The following is an 18,007-nucleotide window of genomic DNA, read 5'->3' on the forward strand; positions in this document are numbered from 1 at the left end:
TTTCTTTATTCAATTATTCCCTCATTTATTGAGCAGCTACTATGAGCCCAGGGGTGCTCTAGTCATTGGGGGTACAGCAATGGACAGAATAACCCCGAAATTGCGCCTTCCTGAGGCTCCTATTCTAGTGTACCACCTGGGGACGGTGGGAAGGGACCCCCCACCACTGCATCAGGGGCAGCTCCCATCACCAGCTTGGGGGCGTTCTTCAGGCTAGCGCTGGAGACAGCATGTGTGGGGCAGTGGGGAAGAACATGCTCAGGGCCTTGGGCAGCATGCCGAGTCCTCCTCTGGACCTTGGAGCTCAGATGGTCTGTTTGAGGGCTCCTCAGCCTCTCTGCTTGCCTCACGTGTCATACCTGAGTGGACTTGACGACAGGTAACGTGATGAAGCCGTAAGACTTGAGGCAGCGCAGGGAAGTGGTTGTCCCATAGGGTTCAGAGTGCTCCTGTTTGGTGAGCTCTTTCTCCCTTTGTCTCCCCGCCTCCAGCACAGAGTATGCCATCAATAAACTGCGGCAGGAAGGAAGCGAGGAGGGCATGTATGTGCTGCGATGGAGCTGCACGGACTTTGACAACATCCTCATGACCGTCACCTGCTTTGAAAAGCCTGAGGTCAGTCGAGACACTGGCTTGGGTCAAGCCATAGTTCCACAGGGGACACAACTTGGTCCAGGAGCTGCTGTGGAGAGGACTACTCGTGGGGGTGGGGGTGGGGGTGGGGGGTGGGTAGGAAAGTCTGGGTCTCCGAGAAAATCCCTGGCAGTTCTCCAAAAGGAGGCTGCTCCCCAGCAGCCAGACCCCGTGACCTTTGCTCTTCTCTCTTCCTTCAAGGGACCCCCGGCAGGGTCCAATGTGGCTCTGGAAAGGAACATGACCAGAAAACCAGTTCACACCAACGCTTGCCACGTTTAGTGTAATTACTTAGAGTGGTTTATTTTGTACTCAGTGCCCAGGTCCGCGCAGGCCCAGAGCTGTGTGCGTTTGTGGCATTCACTGGTACAGTCAGTGCCAAGAAGGCACCTGGGCACTTGGCCGGACACCGTTCCTGCGGATGGTAGCTGCAGACATGTGAACAGACAGGCTCCTAGCCCATGTTTTGACAAGTGGAGATTTGTTGACTTGAAAACGCAGAATTGTTGACTTGATCCCACTAGACCACAAATGTCTTCGTTATTCATGTAATGGTTTTAAAAGACAATGCATTTTACAGAATTAGTCCAAGTAAATACGCGAGTGTTGATTGGGTTCAATATGAACTAGGAGAATGGGTGGGGTGGGGCCTGTGAGACAGAAGGCAGCACGTCAGCCTATTGGAGACCTCAGACACAGAGAGGAAAGTACCGAGGACCCTGGGGACTGGACTCGGGCTTGGGAGGAGGAACTGGCAGCAGGTACCCAGTGCTGCCCGGTGTCCTGGCCTTGTCTCTGGGGGCCACTGCCAGCTGGGGGAGTTTCTGCACAGCGAGGCCTCACGCTGAGTCAGGCGCAGTGGCTGAGAACTTGTCAGGCTTGTTGTCTTGGCAGGAGGCCTGTCTTCTGTCGTCATTAGTCTTTGGAGGAAGTTCAATATTTTAACCTGGATGGGTGCATGAGACAGCTCAACCTCCTTCTAAAGTAGCCTCAACCTGTACCAAGAATGTCAGTGATTCAGTGACATGGCACACGTCATGCCACCTTACCTGGGGGAAACAGGCTCACAGATATGAGTACTGTTTGTTTTAGCTCACTGGACTCTGTGCTGAGCACTTCACCCAGGCGTTCGCATGTAATCCTCACCTAGCCCTGTGAGGTGGGTGGTATTAATCCCATCGTAGAGGCTGAGGCATCGAGATTTTAAATATTTTGTCCCAATTCACAGCATAAGTAGAACTTCCTGTCTTTCATTCTTAACCACTAAAATAGTTTCCTTTGAACCCAAAGTGCCCATGAAGGAAGACTGGTGCTTCTACTTCCTCTCCGTGACACGTGGAACCCTGAAACTGGACCAGGCAGCTGACTGCCTCTCCCAGGGTGGTTCTCCTCAGAGAGACATGTCGTCTGGGAGGCCTCATTGAGGGAGTTCCTGGATAAATTTGATACAGCTGTTATTATCTCATGCATAATAACATTGGTTAACCTTCATGAAGTGCTTACTGAGTTCTCTATATGCGCCACGTCGTGTAATCATAGAAGGTGTTCCGAAAGCTCTCAGAGGCTGGCATTCCCATGCTTGTCATCCTGCGGGTGCGGCAGAGGGGCCAGGCCGCTGTCGCGGGATCGCCGCTGTTACGCTGCCTCCCGAGTGTCAGCTGCCCTATCAGTGCCTTCTCCGCGACCCCCTTTTATCACTTACGCACGTATTGTTTTGCTTCCTTGGCTATCATAAGCTTTAATTTTAAATAATTCGAGATACAGAAGTGGGACAGAGAGAACACTGAGCTTCTGTATACCCTTCACCAGCTTCCTCTCTCCTTCCCCACGGTACATATGCCCAACTCTTTTAAAACATTGTTTCCACCCATTTTCCTGAATGGCAGGTGCCGGGTGGCCAGAAACAGTTCAAGAACTTCCAGATCGAGGTGCAGAAGGGTCGCTACAGTCTGCACGGCTCGGACCGCGGCTTCCCCAGCCTGGGGGAGCTCATGAGCCACCTCAAGAAGCAGATCCTGCGCACGGACAACATCAGCTTCGTGTTGAAGCGCTGCTGCCAGCCCAAGCCCCGAGGTCGGTCCCCGCGCCCGGTCCCCGCGCCCCCAGTGCTGCCCTGCCCTTCACTGACGCTCCCCGACCCAGACCCACCAAAAGGCTGCTCTTGGGAGAGGGCCCTCCCCACAGTTTCTAAATGTTTTCCTTTGCATTTTCTTACCTGTCGGTCCTCAACTCAAATCCCATTCCTCAAGTGGAGCACTTTCTATAGAAAAAACACACACCTTTTCTCCACATCCCTAAGCTGCAGAAAGAGGCCTCTGAGGATTCATAAGCAGAAACTTCTTTCTTCATTAAGATAAAATGTCTTGAGATGCCCTTGTCAGTGGTTTATCTTAGAAATGACCTCGACACATCTTCTGTGGGCCAAGAATTGTTAGATGCAAAGACTCAGAAATGCCTCACACCCGGTCCCTCCTCTCCAAGGGTTTTCTGTCTAATACAGAAAACGTTGCAGGGGAACGAGGCCACTGCAGGATAGAGCGTGTGCTTTAATTAACACACACATGGATCAGTCCCTGGGCTTGCAGAGAAGCGATGGTCAAAGTCCTTGAGTTACAGGAAGTGGGAGGCTGCATGGAGGAAGTGGATCTTGAGCCGAGTGTTGGCCGACGAGTGGGAGCTTGCCCGTTGGGGAAGGGCTTTTCCAGCAGAGCATGTGCAGGGCAGAGCAGCAGGCAAAGCCGGGCTGCGGAGGGGAGCTGGAGGCCAATGCCCTTGGTGGCGTTAGGAGGGAGGGGAGACGGGAGGGAGACACTTAGGATTGTGGATGGCCTCGAATGCCACACAAGGAGCTGGGGCTTTATCCCATAGGAAGTGGGAGCCATGGGAAGATCAAGGAGTAAGATGGACAGGAGAAGTGAGGGACTTGGCTGCTCTTTTGTAGGTTCTGGGAACCTGTCACGATACACTGCAGGTGGATTCATCACCTTTTCTAATGTGAGAACTGGACGGACACTTAGGGGTCCCACGTCAAGTGCCCCATTGTATGTATGAGAAAACAGACTTGGAGAAGTGTTTGAAAGTCAAGGTCAAGGAGGGGTTTGAATGGCAGGTCCACCTGGATGCCAGATCCCTTGACTATTGGGTTTTTTTGTTCCCCCACCATGTGTCAGAGCTTTCCCTTCATAGGGGTCATACCTTAAAGAAAGGGGAGCGCAGTTGTTTCTGAGGCCACAGGACGAATGAGCGAGGTGCTCTGAGGCGTCTGCCTGAAACATCCCGGGTCTGGTAAGGAAGGGCGGCGAAGCAGCACCTGACGGAGGGCCTGGGTTCTTGGTGTGAATCACTTCTTGGTCTCCCAGCAAGGGACTGTCACTGACTCTGGTGAAAGAGGAAGGACTTGTGTTCTGATTGGTCAGGTAGGGTTTCCTGCCGGCCTCACAGAATAACGGAGCCTTTGTTTTTGTGCTCAAAGCAAAGGTAAAAACTCACCTGTCACTTGACCGTGAGACCTCAGAGGGAGTTAAAACCTTAAAACCCAACCACCCTCTTTCCTCACATAGTCTGTGCTTCCAGATACTCGAAGCGGTTTTTATTTCCCAGGAGTTAGTGGTCTCTGGGTGAGGTGGAGGACATGGAGAAGAGCAGCCCCAGGAAGAGACAGGTGGTGGCAGGGGGGAGACTGGGACATGGCTCTTTGCAGGCACCAGCTGGGGAAGTCTCTGCTGTAGACGCCACCCCTACTAGCCCAGACATGGGAGCAGCAGCTGTGGAGGGAGAAGCACAGGAAGGGAACAGAACCCGTCTGCCCTGGCTTTCTGTTGGGGCTCCAGGAACACCGCGTTGAATATGTCTAGTGTCTGTCTCTCCCACTTGGTGAGAACTCATAAACCAGGATCCGGGTCTCACTGACCACTCTGACTCCTGGGAAGCTCAGCACCCAGCATAGGATCGTCATTCACTAATGGCTGTCAAGTGATCATTATAGCCCAGCCGGTGTGGCTCAGTGATCGAGCATCGACCATGCACCAAGAGGTCGCCGGTTCCATTCCCGGTCCGGGGCATGCAGGAGGCAGCTGATTGATAGATAGATTGATGTTTCTATCTCTCTCCCCCTCTCTCTTCCCCTCTCTCTAAAGTAAATAAGAACATATATATTTTTTAAAAGTGATAATTACAGCAGTAGCTACCATATGGGTGGGTACTTACTAGTCCCAAGCAGTATAAATGCATATTTGCATTTCTTCCATCTACATCATAGTTCTTTGTAGATTTTATAAAGACGAGGAAATTGAGGCTCAGAGATGTTCAGTGACTTGCTGAAGGCCACACAGCTAGTAGTATCAGTAATACTTACAACAATAGTAGCAGTGATGTTGGTTTACAGCTACCATCATGTGAGCAATGCTTGCAGTTTGCCAGGCAGTGTTTGAGGGTCTTTCATGTTTTAAGTCATTTAATTTTCAGAACAACTCAGAATATGTTGTTATCTTGATTATACTTGTCCAAGATCACTTTGGTAGTTAGAGGAAGAGTGGGGGTTTGAAATCATGCTTTTAACTCCAACTTCAGTGATCTTTCCCCTGTTGCACTATCTTTGCAAAGCTGCAGGTGCAGCCATCAGCCCAAGACTCTGGGGCAAGGGACAATTCTCTGACTCGGGGTTGGGGGAGGAGATTGCTGGGGAGGGGAGAGAGGGACTAGAGTTGGGGAAGAGTAAGAGTAAGCCCTGTGAGTGAGGCCCTCAGAGCCCTCTGTCTTCCTCTGCCCCCTACAAATTAGAGAAGTGATGAAATCATGAACATTAAAGAGACTGCCATTTTGAGTTCCTCAGTGTCTCTGCCCTTCTGACCGCAAGGCTCTGATGGCCAGACCCCCATTTGGAGAAACTCCCCGTGGAATAAATTAAAAGCAGGCAGCCACTCAGAGTGGCCTGTGTGTTGTCCAACCCCACTGCCCCCTCCACGTCTGAGGGTGACCTTGTTAGGAGGAGATAGGGGCCCACAGGGCTCAGTGGCCCCGTCACCACTGATCCTCGCCCTCACCTGTGGAGTCCAGCATGCTGCTGATTTCTGCACCCTTCAGCTCTGACTCTGAGGACTCCTGTTGCCAGGGCTCGATGAACCCCTGGTGCCACCAGGACGATGTGGCTAACACGTAAAACTGCTCACAGTCACGTTGGCTACCAGTGATGAGCATTCCCTCCCCGTCGGGCACTGAGGTAAGCCCTGCAGGTGCAGTGTCTCACTCCTCGGCAGGGGCCACAGCGTTCTGTTTCTAATGAGAACAGAGCTTCGTGGAGGTTAAACGGCTTCCCCTGCTCACACGCTGGCCCGAGTGCCATGTTCCCGGAAGCAGCTGCACAAGTCATCAGCCCCCAAATGGCCCGTTCCCATCCTCCTCTCATTTCCCGGGCAGCGCTGCCGCCACCCTGCCCTGGGATACCACTCAGCTGGCCCTTCCCGGATGTCTTGTCCGTCATGGCGTCCTGAGTTGCCTGTTTGAATCAGAGTTTACCCAGGTACCAGGGTGGAACAAAATAATAGAATGGAGGAGAGTAGACTCAGAATGATAACAAAGGAGCTGTATCTGAACCCAGTTTCTGGCACACGGATTTGTACACCCCACTGGGGCCAGGGGTGCTGTGGGAAGAAGGTGAGAGCCTGAGCCATTCACAACTTCAGGGTGAATCCCAGGTCTAGGGCTTACTGGCCCTTGACGTTGGGCAAATGGTTTAATCGTTTAGAATCTTTTTTTGACCTGTGAAAGGGGTGGGTAAAGATGTTCTATACCTCATAGGATTGTGATGGGGACCAGTGAGTTACTAATGGTAAAGCTCTTAGGACCGCGGCTGATACAGGGAGAGCAGTTAGTGCCCCTTGGCCTGTTACTCAGCAGCCAGTGGGTGAAAACGTAAAAACCTGGAGAGGTTCCCAGAGCACTCTCACGCGAGTCTGAGCGGAAGGAGGTCTCTTCCCCCACGTGTAGCTTCCCATGGCTCAGTGGTGGGAAGGTGACTTCCGCGGATCATACATTCCTAGTTAGTCACCTGTGCTGACCCTGGCTGGCCGATTTGATAATGTGTTCGGTTTGCTGTTTGAATCCATAGGATTTTGGCGATGGTCTGTTCATAATCGGCACAGTCAGCAGGTACTTAGTAAGTGCCACCTGGTGTCAGGCAGTGTGGGAGTCCGGAGGAGTCCAGGCACAACCCTCTGCCTGGGTGACTTGTCCTGTTCTGCACGAAACCCGTTTTCACCTTCCTGCCTTCCCCCTCCCTCCTTAGGCCCAGCATACTGCTGCTCCTCCTACCTCAGCTCAAATCCTTCAGCTCACACCCGATTATTCATTCACACCTTTAACAAATACTTACTGAGTGCCTACTGTGTGCCAGACTGTGGAGGTAGAGCAGGAGATGCTGGGGGAACCTTCCTGACCTCCTGGAACAGATCCTGCTGTGTCAGCCCACAGCATTCCGGCCTGTCCTCCGAGCAGTTGCACAAGTTGTAGCTTCCTTTTGATTAGTTAAGTATTTGATTGGGTTTGGCTCTGTGATTAGCCTGTGAGCTCCTGGAGGGCAGGAATGAAGTACTTAATAAATATTTGTTGCATGACTGAACCAACAAGTGCACAAGTATGTGTTCAGCAAGCCCCCTGGCTCGGCAGACACTGGCTGATGGGAATCTCGGGCCTTTGTTACTCGGCTCAGACTTCTCCTCTCTCTTCCACAGAAATCTCCAACCTGCTGGTAGCTACGAAGAAAGCCCAGGAGTGGCAGCCCGTCTACCCCATGAGTCAGCTGAGTTTCGATCGGATTCTCAAGAAAGACATCATGCAAGTGAGTCGCCTTGCTCTTGGGTCCCGCCTCCCTCCAGCAGAGCAGCCAGGGGACGTGGGGAGTTGGGGTTAGGGCACATCCTAGAGGAAAAGGAACAAGGAGACTTTCCGAGTTAAAGCAGTTTAACCAGCACCCTCCCTGCCGGCCTTGCTGATGTTCCCCCTTCTCCGTGAAGGAAGGGGATCAGTGGGGCTGTGTGGGGTTGTCTAGGGCCCAGGGACCTTATGCCCCAGGACATGCTATGTGGCGCAGAACTTCTGAGATTTAGTGTGGACTTTCCAGAAGGAGCAAAGCTGAGGGAACACAGACACAGTGAGGCAATAGGAGATGCAAAATTGAGGCCTGAAGGAGAAGAACTGTCTTGAGAAACAGGTCCCAGAGCAGTGCCCAGCCTTGGCAGGCCATTAGGCCAGTCTGCAGCCTTAGGCCGGCTGTTTCCCTCAGAGCTGCCTGCAGCCTTGGCTAGGGGTGTGAGGCCCAGGGGTTATCCCCCTTTCTGTTCTGCACCCCTCTTACACAGAGCCATACAGCAGGGAGGCTAAGGAGACAGCACCCAGCAGCCTTGCAGAAAAGGAGTCTGCAAAGGTCCATTTGTCACCTGGAGAGGCTGCGACACTTAGGAGGAGTTGGAGAGCGCATGACGGGCTCACTGCCTTTAAGGAGGTGGTGGAGGTGGCGGGCATGGGGTTGGTTTGCTAAGTTAATTCCTGAAACTGATGGATAGGGCTTTGAGGGAGTGGAAGCCTACAGACACAGCTGCCTCCATTACTGTTATTTCTGAAGTCCGGTCCTTATTGTTCTCTGTCCCTCTGGTGGTGTCGGGACTGTGTCTAGAGATGCAAATCACCAGGGCAGCGGTGCCCCAGCCTCCTTTCTGTCTAGAACGTGGTGTGTGCTCGGGGCCTGCCTTCTTTCCTTCCTGGGGAGCTGCTGGATAACCGCCATCCTCCGGCCTCGAGCATTCATTCAGCCAGCAGGCATGGAGCACTGCCGTGTGCCAGGCGCAGTCGCCACCCTCGACCTTGTCTACCTTAAGTAGATATTTATGTTATCAAGAGACAAATCCTAGGTATAGCAGGATGGACAGCAGGATGTGGGGCTCTCAGAGACCATCATCCCGCCTAACCTGGGGAGGACAAAGATGGCTTCCCGGGGACGTGGCATCAGAGCAGAGCCCCAGAGCGTGAAGAGCGAGCGCCAGTAGAAGCAGAGGGAGCAGCATGGAAGAGGCTGACGTGGACGTGCAGGGCCTCTGAGGGCTGCTGTGGATCCTGACAGCATGGTGCCGTGACTTGGCCACTGGAATCAGTAACCCTTCTGGGGAAGAGTAATTATCCTGAAAGCATATGGCTTTTCCGGGATGTTCTGGGAACACGCTTCCCATAACCTTGATGAATCGCTTCATGACAGGTGCAGCTCTAATGAGTACTCGCAGGCCCTTGCCAGGATCCGGGAGACGGGGCAGATGTATCACCATCTGCAGTGACAGATGACAAATGGTGGTGTTTGTGCAAATTAATATACCCGATTAACGATGATGTACATTCCTGTGGGGGACGGGAATCAGCCCACAAGGCAGCTACCATCCATTTCTGCATTTATAGAGGGTCCCAGAACAATAGAACTTCAGTTTACAGGTTTTGTGGGGTTAATATCAATGACTCAACCATTCCTACGATTTATGAGTCATGTGCTGATTCCAAATATTAAGAATGTTTAGATCAGGATTATTCAAGCTTAAACTGGGAGGGTCCTTAGACACAGATCATTGTGTGCTAAGGACTTTGTGCAGATGGTCTCTTCAGTCCTAGTCCTCAGGCCATTCCTTGGGTGGGACCATCCATTCTCACCCGTGAGGAAACTGAGGGCCTGCCCGCCAGTCTGTGCCTCTGTCCACATCACCTTCCCTGTGGGATTGCTAGGGCAAATGCGTGTGTGAATTGCATCACTAACTCTAAAGCGTGCACACGTGCACTGGACATATGGATAGAGAATGAGCAGTTCGTGTGTGAGAAACAATGAGTGCCTGGTTGGGGCAATCAGACAACACACACCAGCCCATTAGGTTGGCTTGTACCCATCCTGTGCCAGCGTCTGTACCAGGAGCCTCTGTACCTATTGGCGCATCTGACTCTGAGGCAGGTGCCATTATTATCCCTGGTTACAGAAAGGGGGCAGACATTGAGCATGGTAAGGGAACGTCCCTAAGTTAAATGGCCAGCAAGCAGTAGAACCAGGACTAAGAAGCCCCTGTGTGTGTGCCCCAGCCTGTGAGCAGAGTCCCCAAGGGGGTCCTCTCTCTGTCTGCTCTGGTGGCCGAGGCCAAGGCCAAGGCCAAGGCCAAGGGCGGGGCTGATGTCGCGGGCTATTGCAGCACTGTTGGAAGTTTTGTGGTAGTCAGGGTTATGTTTTGGCCACAGGCAGTTCCTAGAAGTAGGAGAAAGGAAGGGACTGTTTGGGAATAGGAGGGCTGTCTCCTGGGGCCCAGGAAGTGCCACAGCTGTTTAGCAAGTAGCTTTTTGTTTCCTCTGGAGGCCTGACCAGGACAAGGTACTGGAGCGGCTGTGAGCCATTGGGGCTGTGCCCCACCCCCTTCTGGTATCGTGTGTTCCCACTAAGGCCTCAGTCCCAGACTCCAGCAGTCACCCAGCCTCCTGCTTCCTCCTCCAGGGCGAGCACCTTGGGAGAGGCACGCGGACACACATCTACTCTGGGACCCTGGTGGATTACAAGGATGACGAAGGAACTTCTGAAGAGAAGAAAATAAAAGTGATCCTCAAAGTCTTGGACCCCAGCCACAGGGACATTTCTCTGGCAAGTGTCCTCCTGCTCACCCACCCTCCCGTTTCTGGGACCGTGGAGCACAGTCAGCTGGGAAGAACCTGTGCCCTTATTTTGGCCTTGTTTATGGTTTTCAAACATGTCTTTTCTGTAATCCCTTTTTTCACATGTAATCTTAGGTAAGTGAGGGAGGATTGGAGATGAAGTAGATTGAGCAGCTCTTCCACCGGCCTACCCCTCCCCTCTCCTCCCATTTCCTACCTGGAGGTTCTTGTGACCCCAGGACTCCGGCCGAATGGTCGCCGAGTCCCTCATGTCGCCAGGCTGTCACTCCACAGTTTGGAAAATCAAAGCCCAGGGGAGTGGAAATGTACCCCGGATCCCACAGGCTGTACGAGAGATGGAGCCAGTTTGCGCCTTGGTGTCCCTTTTATTCTAACACAGTGCTGCACATCGTTATTTCCCAGTGTTTAAAGGGAGAGAGAGAGAGGTAGGCGTGAGTATGCAATGGGGAAATTGTTAGCCTATCTCACCAGCCTCGCTCCATATCCTGTTAGGTTTTTCTAAATGAAGACCACCCCCCAGCCAGACTGAGGTCAGGGGGAAGGCCTGGCACTGCCCCTGGGAAGTCGAGGCCAGGAGCCGTCCTCAGGACCTGGGGGATGAGTCCTGAGCTTTCTGGGATCTGCCGAGTTTTTGTCTCAGCGGAGCCCCTTTGGGGTCAGACCAGGGGTGGCTTACCCTCAACCTTCCTTCTCCCACAGGCCTTCTTCGAGGCAGCCAGCATGATGAGACAGGTCTCCCACAAACACATCGTGTACCTCTACGGTGTCTGTGTCCGAGACGTGGAGAGTAAGTGAATTCTCTCTGGGAGAGGCGGATGGCCCTGGCTGGGGGGGCGGGGGGGGGGGCTGTGAAGACACCCAGGGGTGGAGGAGCTGATACCCTCTTCTTGTCCTGGCTTCTTGCCTTTCGTTTTGCAATCGAGGGATTTGAGGTATCGAGCAGGTCACGTGTTTGGGTTAATAGTGACCATGAAACTTAAGTCCCACTTGTTTTTCACTCCTTTCTTGAATGTTCACTTCTTGCCAACTCTGGGCCCTGGGAGGTTGGGGTGGGTAAGTGGAGTTGTTCCCCGTGAGTCGATGCATAAGGAGCTCTGGGCCAGGCTTGAACCCAGGGCTTGAACCGGCTCTGAATCGCTCTGCTGTTTGCCCCTCCCGAGGAGGTTGGCATCCTCCCAGGCGAGCACCAGCCACTAAAGTGAGCTCTCGCAGGGGAATGAGGGAAAGTACTGTCCCAGACAGACAGAAGGTTCCAGATGGGGCTCGTTTTGTGCTTGTAGATATCATGGTGGAAGAGTTTGTGGAGGGTGGGCCTCTGGATCTCTTCATGCACCGGAAAAGCGACGTCCTCACCACCCCATGGAAATTCAAGGTTGCTAAACAGCTGGCCAGTGCCCTGAGTTACTTGGTAAGTATGTTCTGATCTGATGTGGGTGGTGGTCCACCAGGAACCAGTAGGGCTGGTAGGAAAGAGGTGCTAGCCAGGGATAGCCAAGCAGGCTGGGTGCCCAGACTCTGCGGTTAAACACAGGTGTGCCTGCTGCTCATGAACATGGTCATATTGGGTCACTCTGTGTGCTCCAAACGTATAAATCTTTATTAGAGGGGACGTCTGTCATGTCAGAGGACTGGCTGCTGCATTGCAGTATACGGTAGGAGGAGAAATAGTGCAATACCTGATGAATGAATGAAACTACCGGCATCAGTAGTAGCTCACATTTATTGAGTGCTTACATGGTTCAGCTGTTCACATGTTTTACAGGTTCTTTTTTTTTTTTTTAAATATATTTTATTGATTTTTTACAGAGAGGAAGAGAGAGAGGGGGGGAGAGAGAGAGAGAGAGAGAGAGAGAGAGAGAGAGTGTTTGAAACATCGATGAGAGGGAAACATCGATCAGCTGCCTCTTGCACACCCCCTACTGGGGATGTGCCCGCAACCAAGGTACATGTCCTTGACCGGAATCGAACCTGGGACCCTTGAGTCCGCAGGCCGACGCTCTATCCACTGAGCCAAACCGGTTTCGGCTGTTTTACAGGTTCTAATTCATTTAATTCCCACAAAAGCCCTATGAGGCACGTTCTACTGTTACCCAGTTTCACTGATGAGGCCCATTCTGTAATGTGCTCGGGTCACACGTTGGATGGGACACCTGGGCTGCCTCGGTCTGGCTGTAGCTGGGACTATGGAGGGATAGACCCAAGGGGCCAGGGTTGGAAACGGAGGGAGCGTGGGAAGACAGGCAGCCAGGGGCAGCCTTGTTGAGCTCACCCTTTCTACTTACTGCAGGAGGATAAAGACCTGGTCCACGGAAACGTGTGCACTAAAAACCTCCTCCTGGCCCGTGAAGGCATCGACAGCGAGTGTGGCCCGTTCATCAAGCTCAGTGACCCTGGCATCCCCATCACCGTGCTGTCCAGGCAAGGTGTGTCTCCTCCTCCCCATGCCTCGCCCTTCCCCTCTCCCACACCTACCCCGAGGCAGAGGGCTGGGGTTGGGGTTCTGTCTCCTTTCAGAAAGCACACTTCAGCAAGTGGGTGTCTGGTGCTCCTATTCTGCCCTGAGGGTTGGGGGAAGATACGGAGTGTAGCGGGGTTGGTCCCTGACTCCTTTAAGGAGCTGACTGCAGTAGGAGATACAGACAACTCATCCGAGGTACTCCTGGTCCTTGCAATTAGGAGCTGTGTTCACGCTGTCGGGTTAGCACAAGGGAGGCCACTGGTCTGGAAGTGGTCAGCGAGGTGTTAGGAGCTGGGCCTCTTGGGTCCTCCCTTGTTTCCTTTGAAATCCACTGTAGTAGTTAGCAGTTGGGGAGGCATCTGAGCGATTGCATTTTCTCTTTGAATGAGGTTATCCTGAGTGTGGGCCCCAAAGGAAAGAGACCTGGGAGCTGAGACACCGAAGCCAGTGTGGGAGGCCCGTGCCCCGGCGCGTGCCGCTGGCTCGTGGTGGCCAGTGGTCTCCAGCACCGAGCACAGTGCCTGGCACTTAGAGTTTTGCTCCGTCGAAGGGGAAGGGGAGGCACCCTGCGGTTCGTGCGGGGGGCCTGTCCTGAGCAAGGGTTTGAGGCCCGGTCACAGATGACTCTAGAACAAGTCGAGGAGCCGAGAGAGCCCACGAGAGAGGCCAGTTAAATGCTGTGGGTGTTCCGGGGAGTACGGGGTGATGCAGGGAGGTAGGAGGATGACGGGTCAGTGAGGCGGGCCTGCAGCAAGGTGATGGCAGATGTGTGATCCCAGAGCACCGCCACACGGGCCTGTGTCAGGAGGACGCGAGAAGGCGGAGAAGGAAGGGTGAGTGGGCCTGACCGTGAACGCCCAGCTCAGGAACCACCCCCCTGCCTCAGGAACCGGAGGCTGTGCCCTGAGACCCCTGTGCTGGTTGAGGGGCATGTCCAGGGACATGGCAGGGGTTCTGCTCAGATCACTGGCCTCAGAAGCCAGAACAGGGGCTGAGAGGTCCCCGGTATGAGAGAAGGGTGACTTCTTTACCTCAGTCTTCCCTTCCCTTGTTTTCCAAACGAAAGAAACCCATAAAAAACAAATAAAACGTTGCTGGGTGATGGTGCAGAGTAGTTGAGATTAGCCCGCGCCTGCTCTGTGTAAGTTGGCCTCTTCTCCCTGTCCTCTCTTTCTGGAGCTTCTGTCCACACGCCCCCCTGTTCTCCCTCCTCAGGGTGTTGGCCTCCACCCTGGGTGCTGTGCTGTTTCTGAGGCCAGAGCTTCAGAAGACGGGGCTGCACGCCCCTCTCCTGGTGAGTCTGGTAACAGACACGTCCACTGGCCCTGATGCATCCAGTGTCAAGGAGGAGGGGCCTGGATTCCTTTGGAAAACACCACTTGAAATAGTTTCTTTGTGAGCTCACAGTGCTTGCTGCAACGAGAGTGATTTGCTCCCCAGGTGATTGCAGAGACTGATCTGTGAATGTCTGCTCTCTTTCTGCAGAATGCATAGAACGAATCCCATGGATCGCTCCCGAGTGTGTAGAAGATTCCAAGAACCTGAGCGTGGCTGCTGACAAATGGAGCTTTGGAACCACACTCTGGGAAATCTGCTATAATGGCGAGATCCCCCTGAAAGATAAGACACTGATTGAGGTGAGCTTTTGTTTTCCAGGGTGCGAGCTGAGTGAGGGCTCCTTGGATGCTCGTGGCCATCTCAGGAGTTAACAGGAAGCCTCATATTGTGGGAAGAGATGGGTCCATCTCTTGTGACCTTGCAACTGTAACTTAACTTACCTGGGCCTCAGTTACAGCATCTGTGCAATGGGGATACATGAGACCCACTTTGTAGGATTTCTGTGAACACTAACTACATAATGCACATATAGTCCAGGCACACAATACATGTCAGTAGATCATTATAGTATTATTTATCCGAGATTTCAAGTGCCTGTTAGTAAAATTAATACAGATATTTGTTGAGTTCTTTCTGTGTGTCAGGCATTGTCTAGGTAAAAGTTGGGGGCTCACAAGAAAACAGACAGGCCTTGCCTTCCCCTGAGGATGTGGTAGGAGAGTTGGGCTAAAATAACAAAATAAGGATTCCATAACCTGCAGTTAGGTAGGAGTGCCATTACCCTCACTGTACGCGTTACAGGTCAGGTAACTGAGGCGCAGGAGCTTAAGACACTCACCTGGGTTCTCCAGCTAGATTGCAAAACAGGCGAGGCTTCAACCTCTCTTGTTCACTTGTGGAAAGAGGGGAGACTCTTAACTCCAAAGGGATAAAGTAGTAAAAATAACAGTAAAGGGCCACTGACCCCGACCCAGTGATTTGGTGATTGGAACATGCCTGTGTGTTCAGAGGTGTAGACATAACTTGTAGCTGGGAGGAGCTGCTCGAAGTCCAGGGGGAAGGTGGCACTTGAGTTGTCTGTGGGAAGCAGTGAGTGGTTTCGTTGGCCTAGAGCAGTGGTCGGCAAACTGTGGCTTGTGAGCCACTGACCTAGACTCTCGATTCCAATAATTACAGGCTGTTGTTGTTCCTTGTGATTAAGCCCCTATCCCAGTGGTCGGCAAACTCATTAGTCAACAGAGCTGCAAACCGCATGTGGCTCGAGAGCCGCAGTTTGCCGAAGCGTATGGTGAGGAATGATGGGTGATAAGGTTGGAGAGGTGTCTGTGGTCAGATTGTAAAAAGCCCCGATTGCATGAATTTTTACTTGGGAGTGTCGTATGGGACATTGAAGAGTTTCGTTGAGGAGAGAGAGGGTCGGAGGTCGGCTTGGGGACAGTTCATCTGGACACGTGGTTGGGATGGACAGGCTGAGGAGAGACCAGCAGGGACTCATGCTCCGAGGCTAGAACAGGATTGGCAGTGGGACCCAGAGTGGAGGGTGTGTACGTAGGAGGTCATTGAAGAGGACAACCTTTAACCAGTTAACGTTTTGCCAAGTAAAGATGGTGCAGGACTTGGGAAAAGGGTGTTGGGGCAAAGCCAATAGGGAAACCATCAGATCTATGGTTTGGAATTTTCAGCCTAGGCTTTTGGGAAGATCATTTTATTTCGAACTTCCTTGGAAATAAAACAGCATACCCTTTGTTGTCTGTCAGTATTTATTGAGTACCTGCTGTGTACCCAGGCTGAGCAGGAAACGGGGATGGTGTGAGGAAGGGTGTGTGCCTTTGATAACAGAAGTCTGCCAGTCTCCTCCCAGGTAGCCTTGGTTGGGTTGGACAGCCCTGGGTCAGGGAAGGGTGAGTGACCCTCAGAGGTGAGGGCAGTCTCAGCTCCTTAATCCTAATCTCTCCCCCTCCCCTGGAACCCTAACTCTCACCTCACCCTCAGGGGGACAAGAAGAGGAACTAGTACTCTTGGAATTCAGCTACAGACAGAAACTGGAGTGTAGTAATTTCACTTAGTTGTTTTTAAGTGGCATCAATTAATTCTGAATTTTAAAGTAATAAACAGTTGAAGAAAATAGCAATCACCTTATTTCTGTCACTCCTGACACTATTTTACTTTGGCAGACTGTCTTCGGTTTGTTCGTATCTCTTGTTAAAATTGGGACCATGCTAGATAGAGTTATACATGCTCTATCTTTTCATTAATATTGAGTGCTTGACTAAATAAGCTTTACAATTTTACAAATTCAATGTAAAAGTTGATTGCTCTGTTAAACTCTAATTTACTTAACTAATTTTATATCTGGCATTTGGGCTGTTTTCAAACTTGTAATGTTCTATCTAAATCTGTAGGGAATACCTTGACATATAAATCTTTGTTTATATCTGATTTATTTCTGTCATACAATAATTAGAATTAATGAGTCAAAGCGTTCCAAGGACCTGGAGATTTTATACATGTTGCCAAACTGTATTCCAGAAAGGTTGCGTAACTTGACTGGAATGCGGCTTCTTGGGATTCAGGTTATTTTAGTATCAGAGATCTCCCTTGGAAGCAGAGCTGTTGGAAATTAAATGGGGATCAATTACTCCTCCTGACCTGGGGCTAAAAGGTTTGCGGGTGGTTCCTTTGGTTTCATGTTGTCTTCTTCTGCACAGAAAGAGAGATTCTACGAAAGCCGGTGCAGACCAGTGACACCGTCTTGTAAGGAGCTGGCTGACCTTATGACTCGCTGCATGAACTATGACCCCAACCAGAGACCCTTTTTCCGAGCCATCATGAGAGACATCAATAAGCTGGAAGAGCAGAGTAAGACACTGCCTGGCCCTGTTTAACCAAGATCAGCCCATGCCCTGGAGAGCTGGCTGGAGGGCAGGGGTAACTGATAACTGGGAGCCTGTGAGTGGCAGTCATGTCTTTTTAATGACATGTTTTCATTTTTCTTCTGTCAGATCCAGACATTGTTTCAGAAAAAAAGCCAGCAGCCGAAGTGGATCCCACCCATTTTGAAAAGCGGTTCTTAAAGAGAATCCGTGACTTGGGAGAGGCAAGTTACATCCTAGTACTCCCTGACCACATCACCTCCATCTGCATTTAAAGCTGCTCTCCATTCTTTCCCATTTCTGGTCAAGGTTCATAAGAGAGAGTATCTTATTGCACTTTGTTTGGGCCATTGTATCACAGGGGTATGTCGCTCACGTAGTGACAGCACGCACACGTGGCTGTGTGTGCACATAGGGCATGTTCTCCAAGGGGCAGAAGAGCATGCAAAGGGAGCACTATGGGGGCGTAGGTACAGATATGGTGGAAGTAGAAAAATCTCTGGGCATCTGAGGCTGCTTACTAGTAAATGAAGGGTGGATTTACTACAGAGAATGCCATAGCAGCTTTCCTTTGGACCTCAAATCAGTTTCCTAACTGATAGAGAAGATACTGGGACTTGCGTCTTTATACAGATTTTTCTGTGGTTCAGTTAAGTAAACAAGACCGTGTCCTACCTTGAATCTCTGTGATGTGCCAGGCATGCTGGGTATTTTACAAGCACAGAGTCCCTAGTTCTTCACAGTATCCCTGAGGGGTTATTACTGCTGTATACATTGAGCACCTCTGGACCAGCTCAAAGATTTGGTGACTGGGCGGGCCAGCATCACTATCAAGTGGCTAAGCTGGATCTAACACCTTCCCCCTCCCCCCCCCCCCCGCACCCCCCCCGTCTTCTAAAGACTGCCATGCAAGTTTCTTTGAAATGACTCCATGGTGCCTCTCTTGTAGGGTGGGCCCTGGGCTGTCTAAGAATGCCACAGTGGTCCTACTTGGCCAAAAATAACCTCCATTTCCTTTGGGTTA

General features: G+C 51.8%; 1 protein-coding gene across 1 annotated transcript in view; it reads left to right on the forward strand.

Moving 5' to 3' along the window:
• JAK1 (Janus kinase 1) overlaps positions 1–18,007 on the forward strand; it is a 131,546-nt gene that overhangs the window by 105,626 nt on the left and 7,913 nt on the right. The window contains exons 10-19 of the mRNA XM_079777011.1: positions 492–615; positions 2,520–2,706; positions 7,362–7,468; positions 10,139–10,282; positions 11,014–11,101; positions 11,595–11,722; positions 12,602–12,737; positions 14,258–14,409; positions 16,819–16,969; positions 17,113–17,207. Of these exons, the coding sequence (XP_079633137.1) occupies positions 492–615; positions 2,520–2,706; positions 7,362–7,468; positions 10,139–10,282; positions 11,014–11,101; positions 11,595–11,722; positions 12,602–12,737; positions 14,258–14,409; positions 16,819–16,969; positions 17,113–17,207 (1,312 nt within the window). The remainder of the gene's footprint in view (positions 1–491; positions 616–2,519; positions 2,707–7,361; positions 7,469–10,138; positions 10,283–11,013; positions 11,102–11,594; positions 11,723–12,601; positions 12,738–14,257; positions 14,410–16,818; positions 16,970–17,112; positions 17,208–18,007) is intronic.

This window comes from Cnephaeus nilssonii, assembly GCF_951640355.1.
Source record: "Cnephaeus nilssonii genome assembly, chromosome: 7".
Classification (NCBI taxonomy): domain Eukaryota; kingdom Metazoa; phylum Chordata; class Mammalia; order Chiroptera; family Vespertilionidae; genus Cnephaeus; species Cnephaeus nilssonii.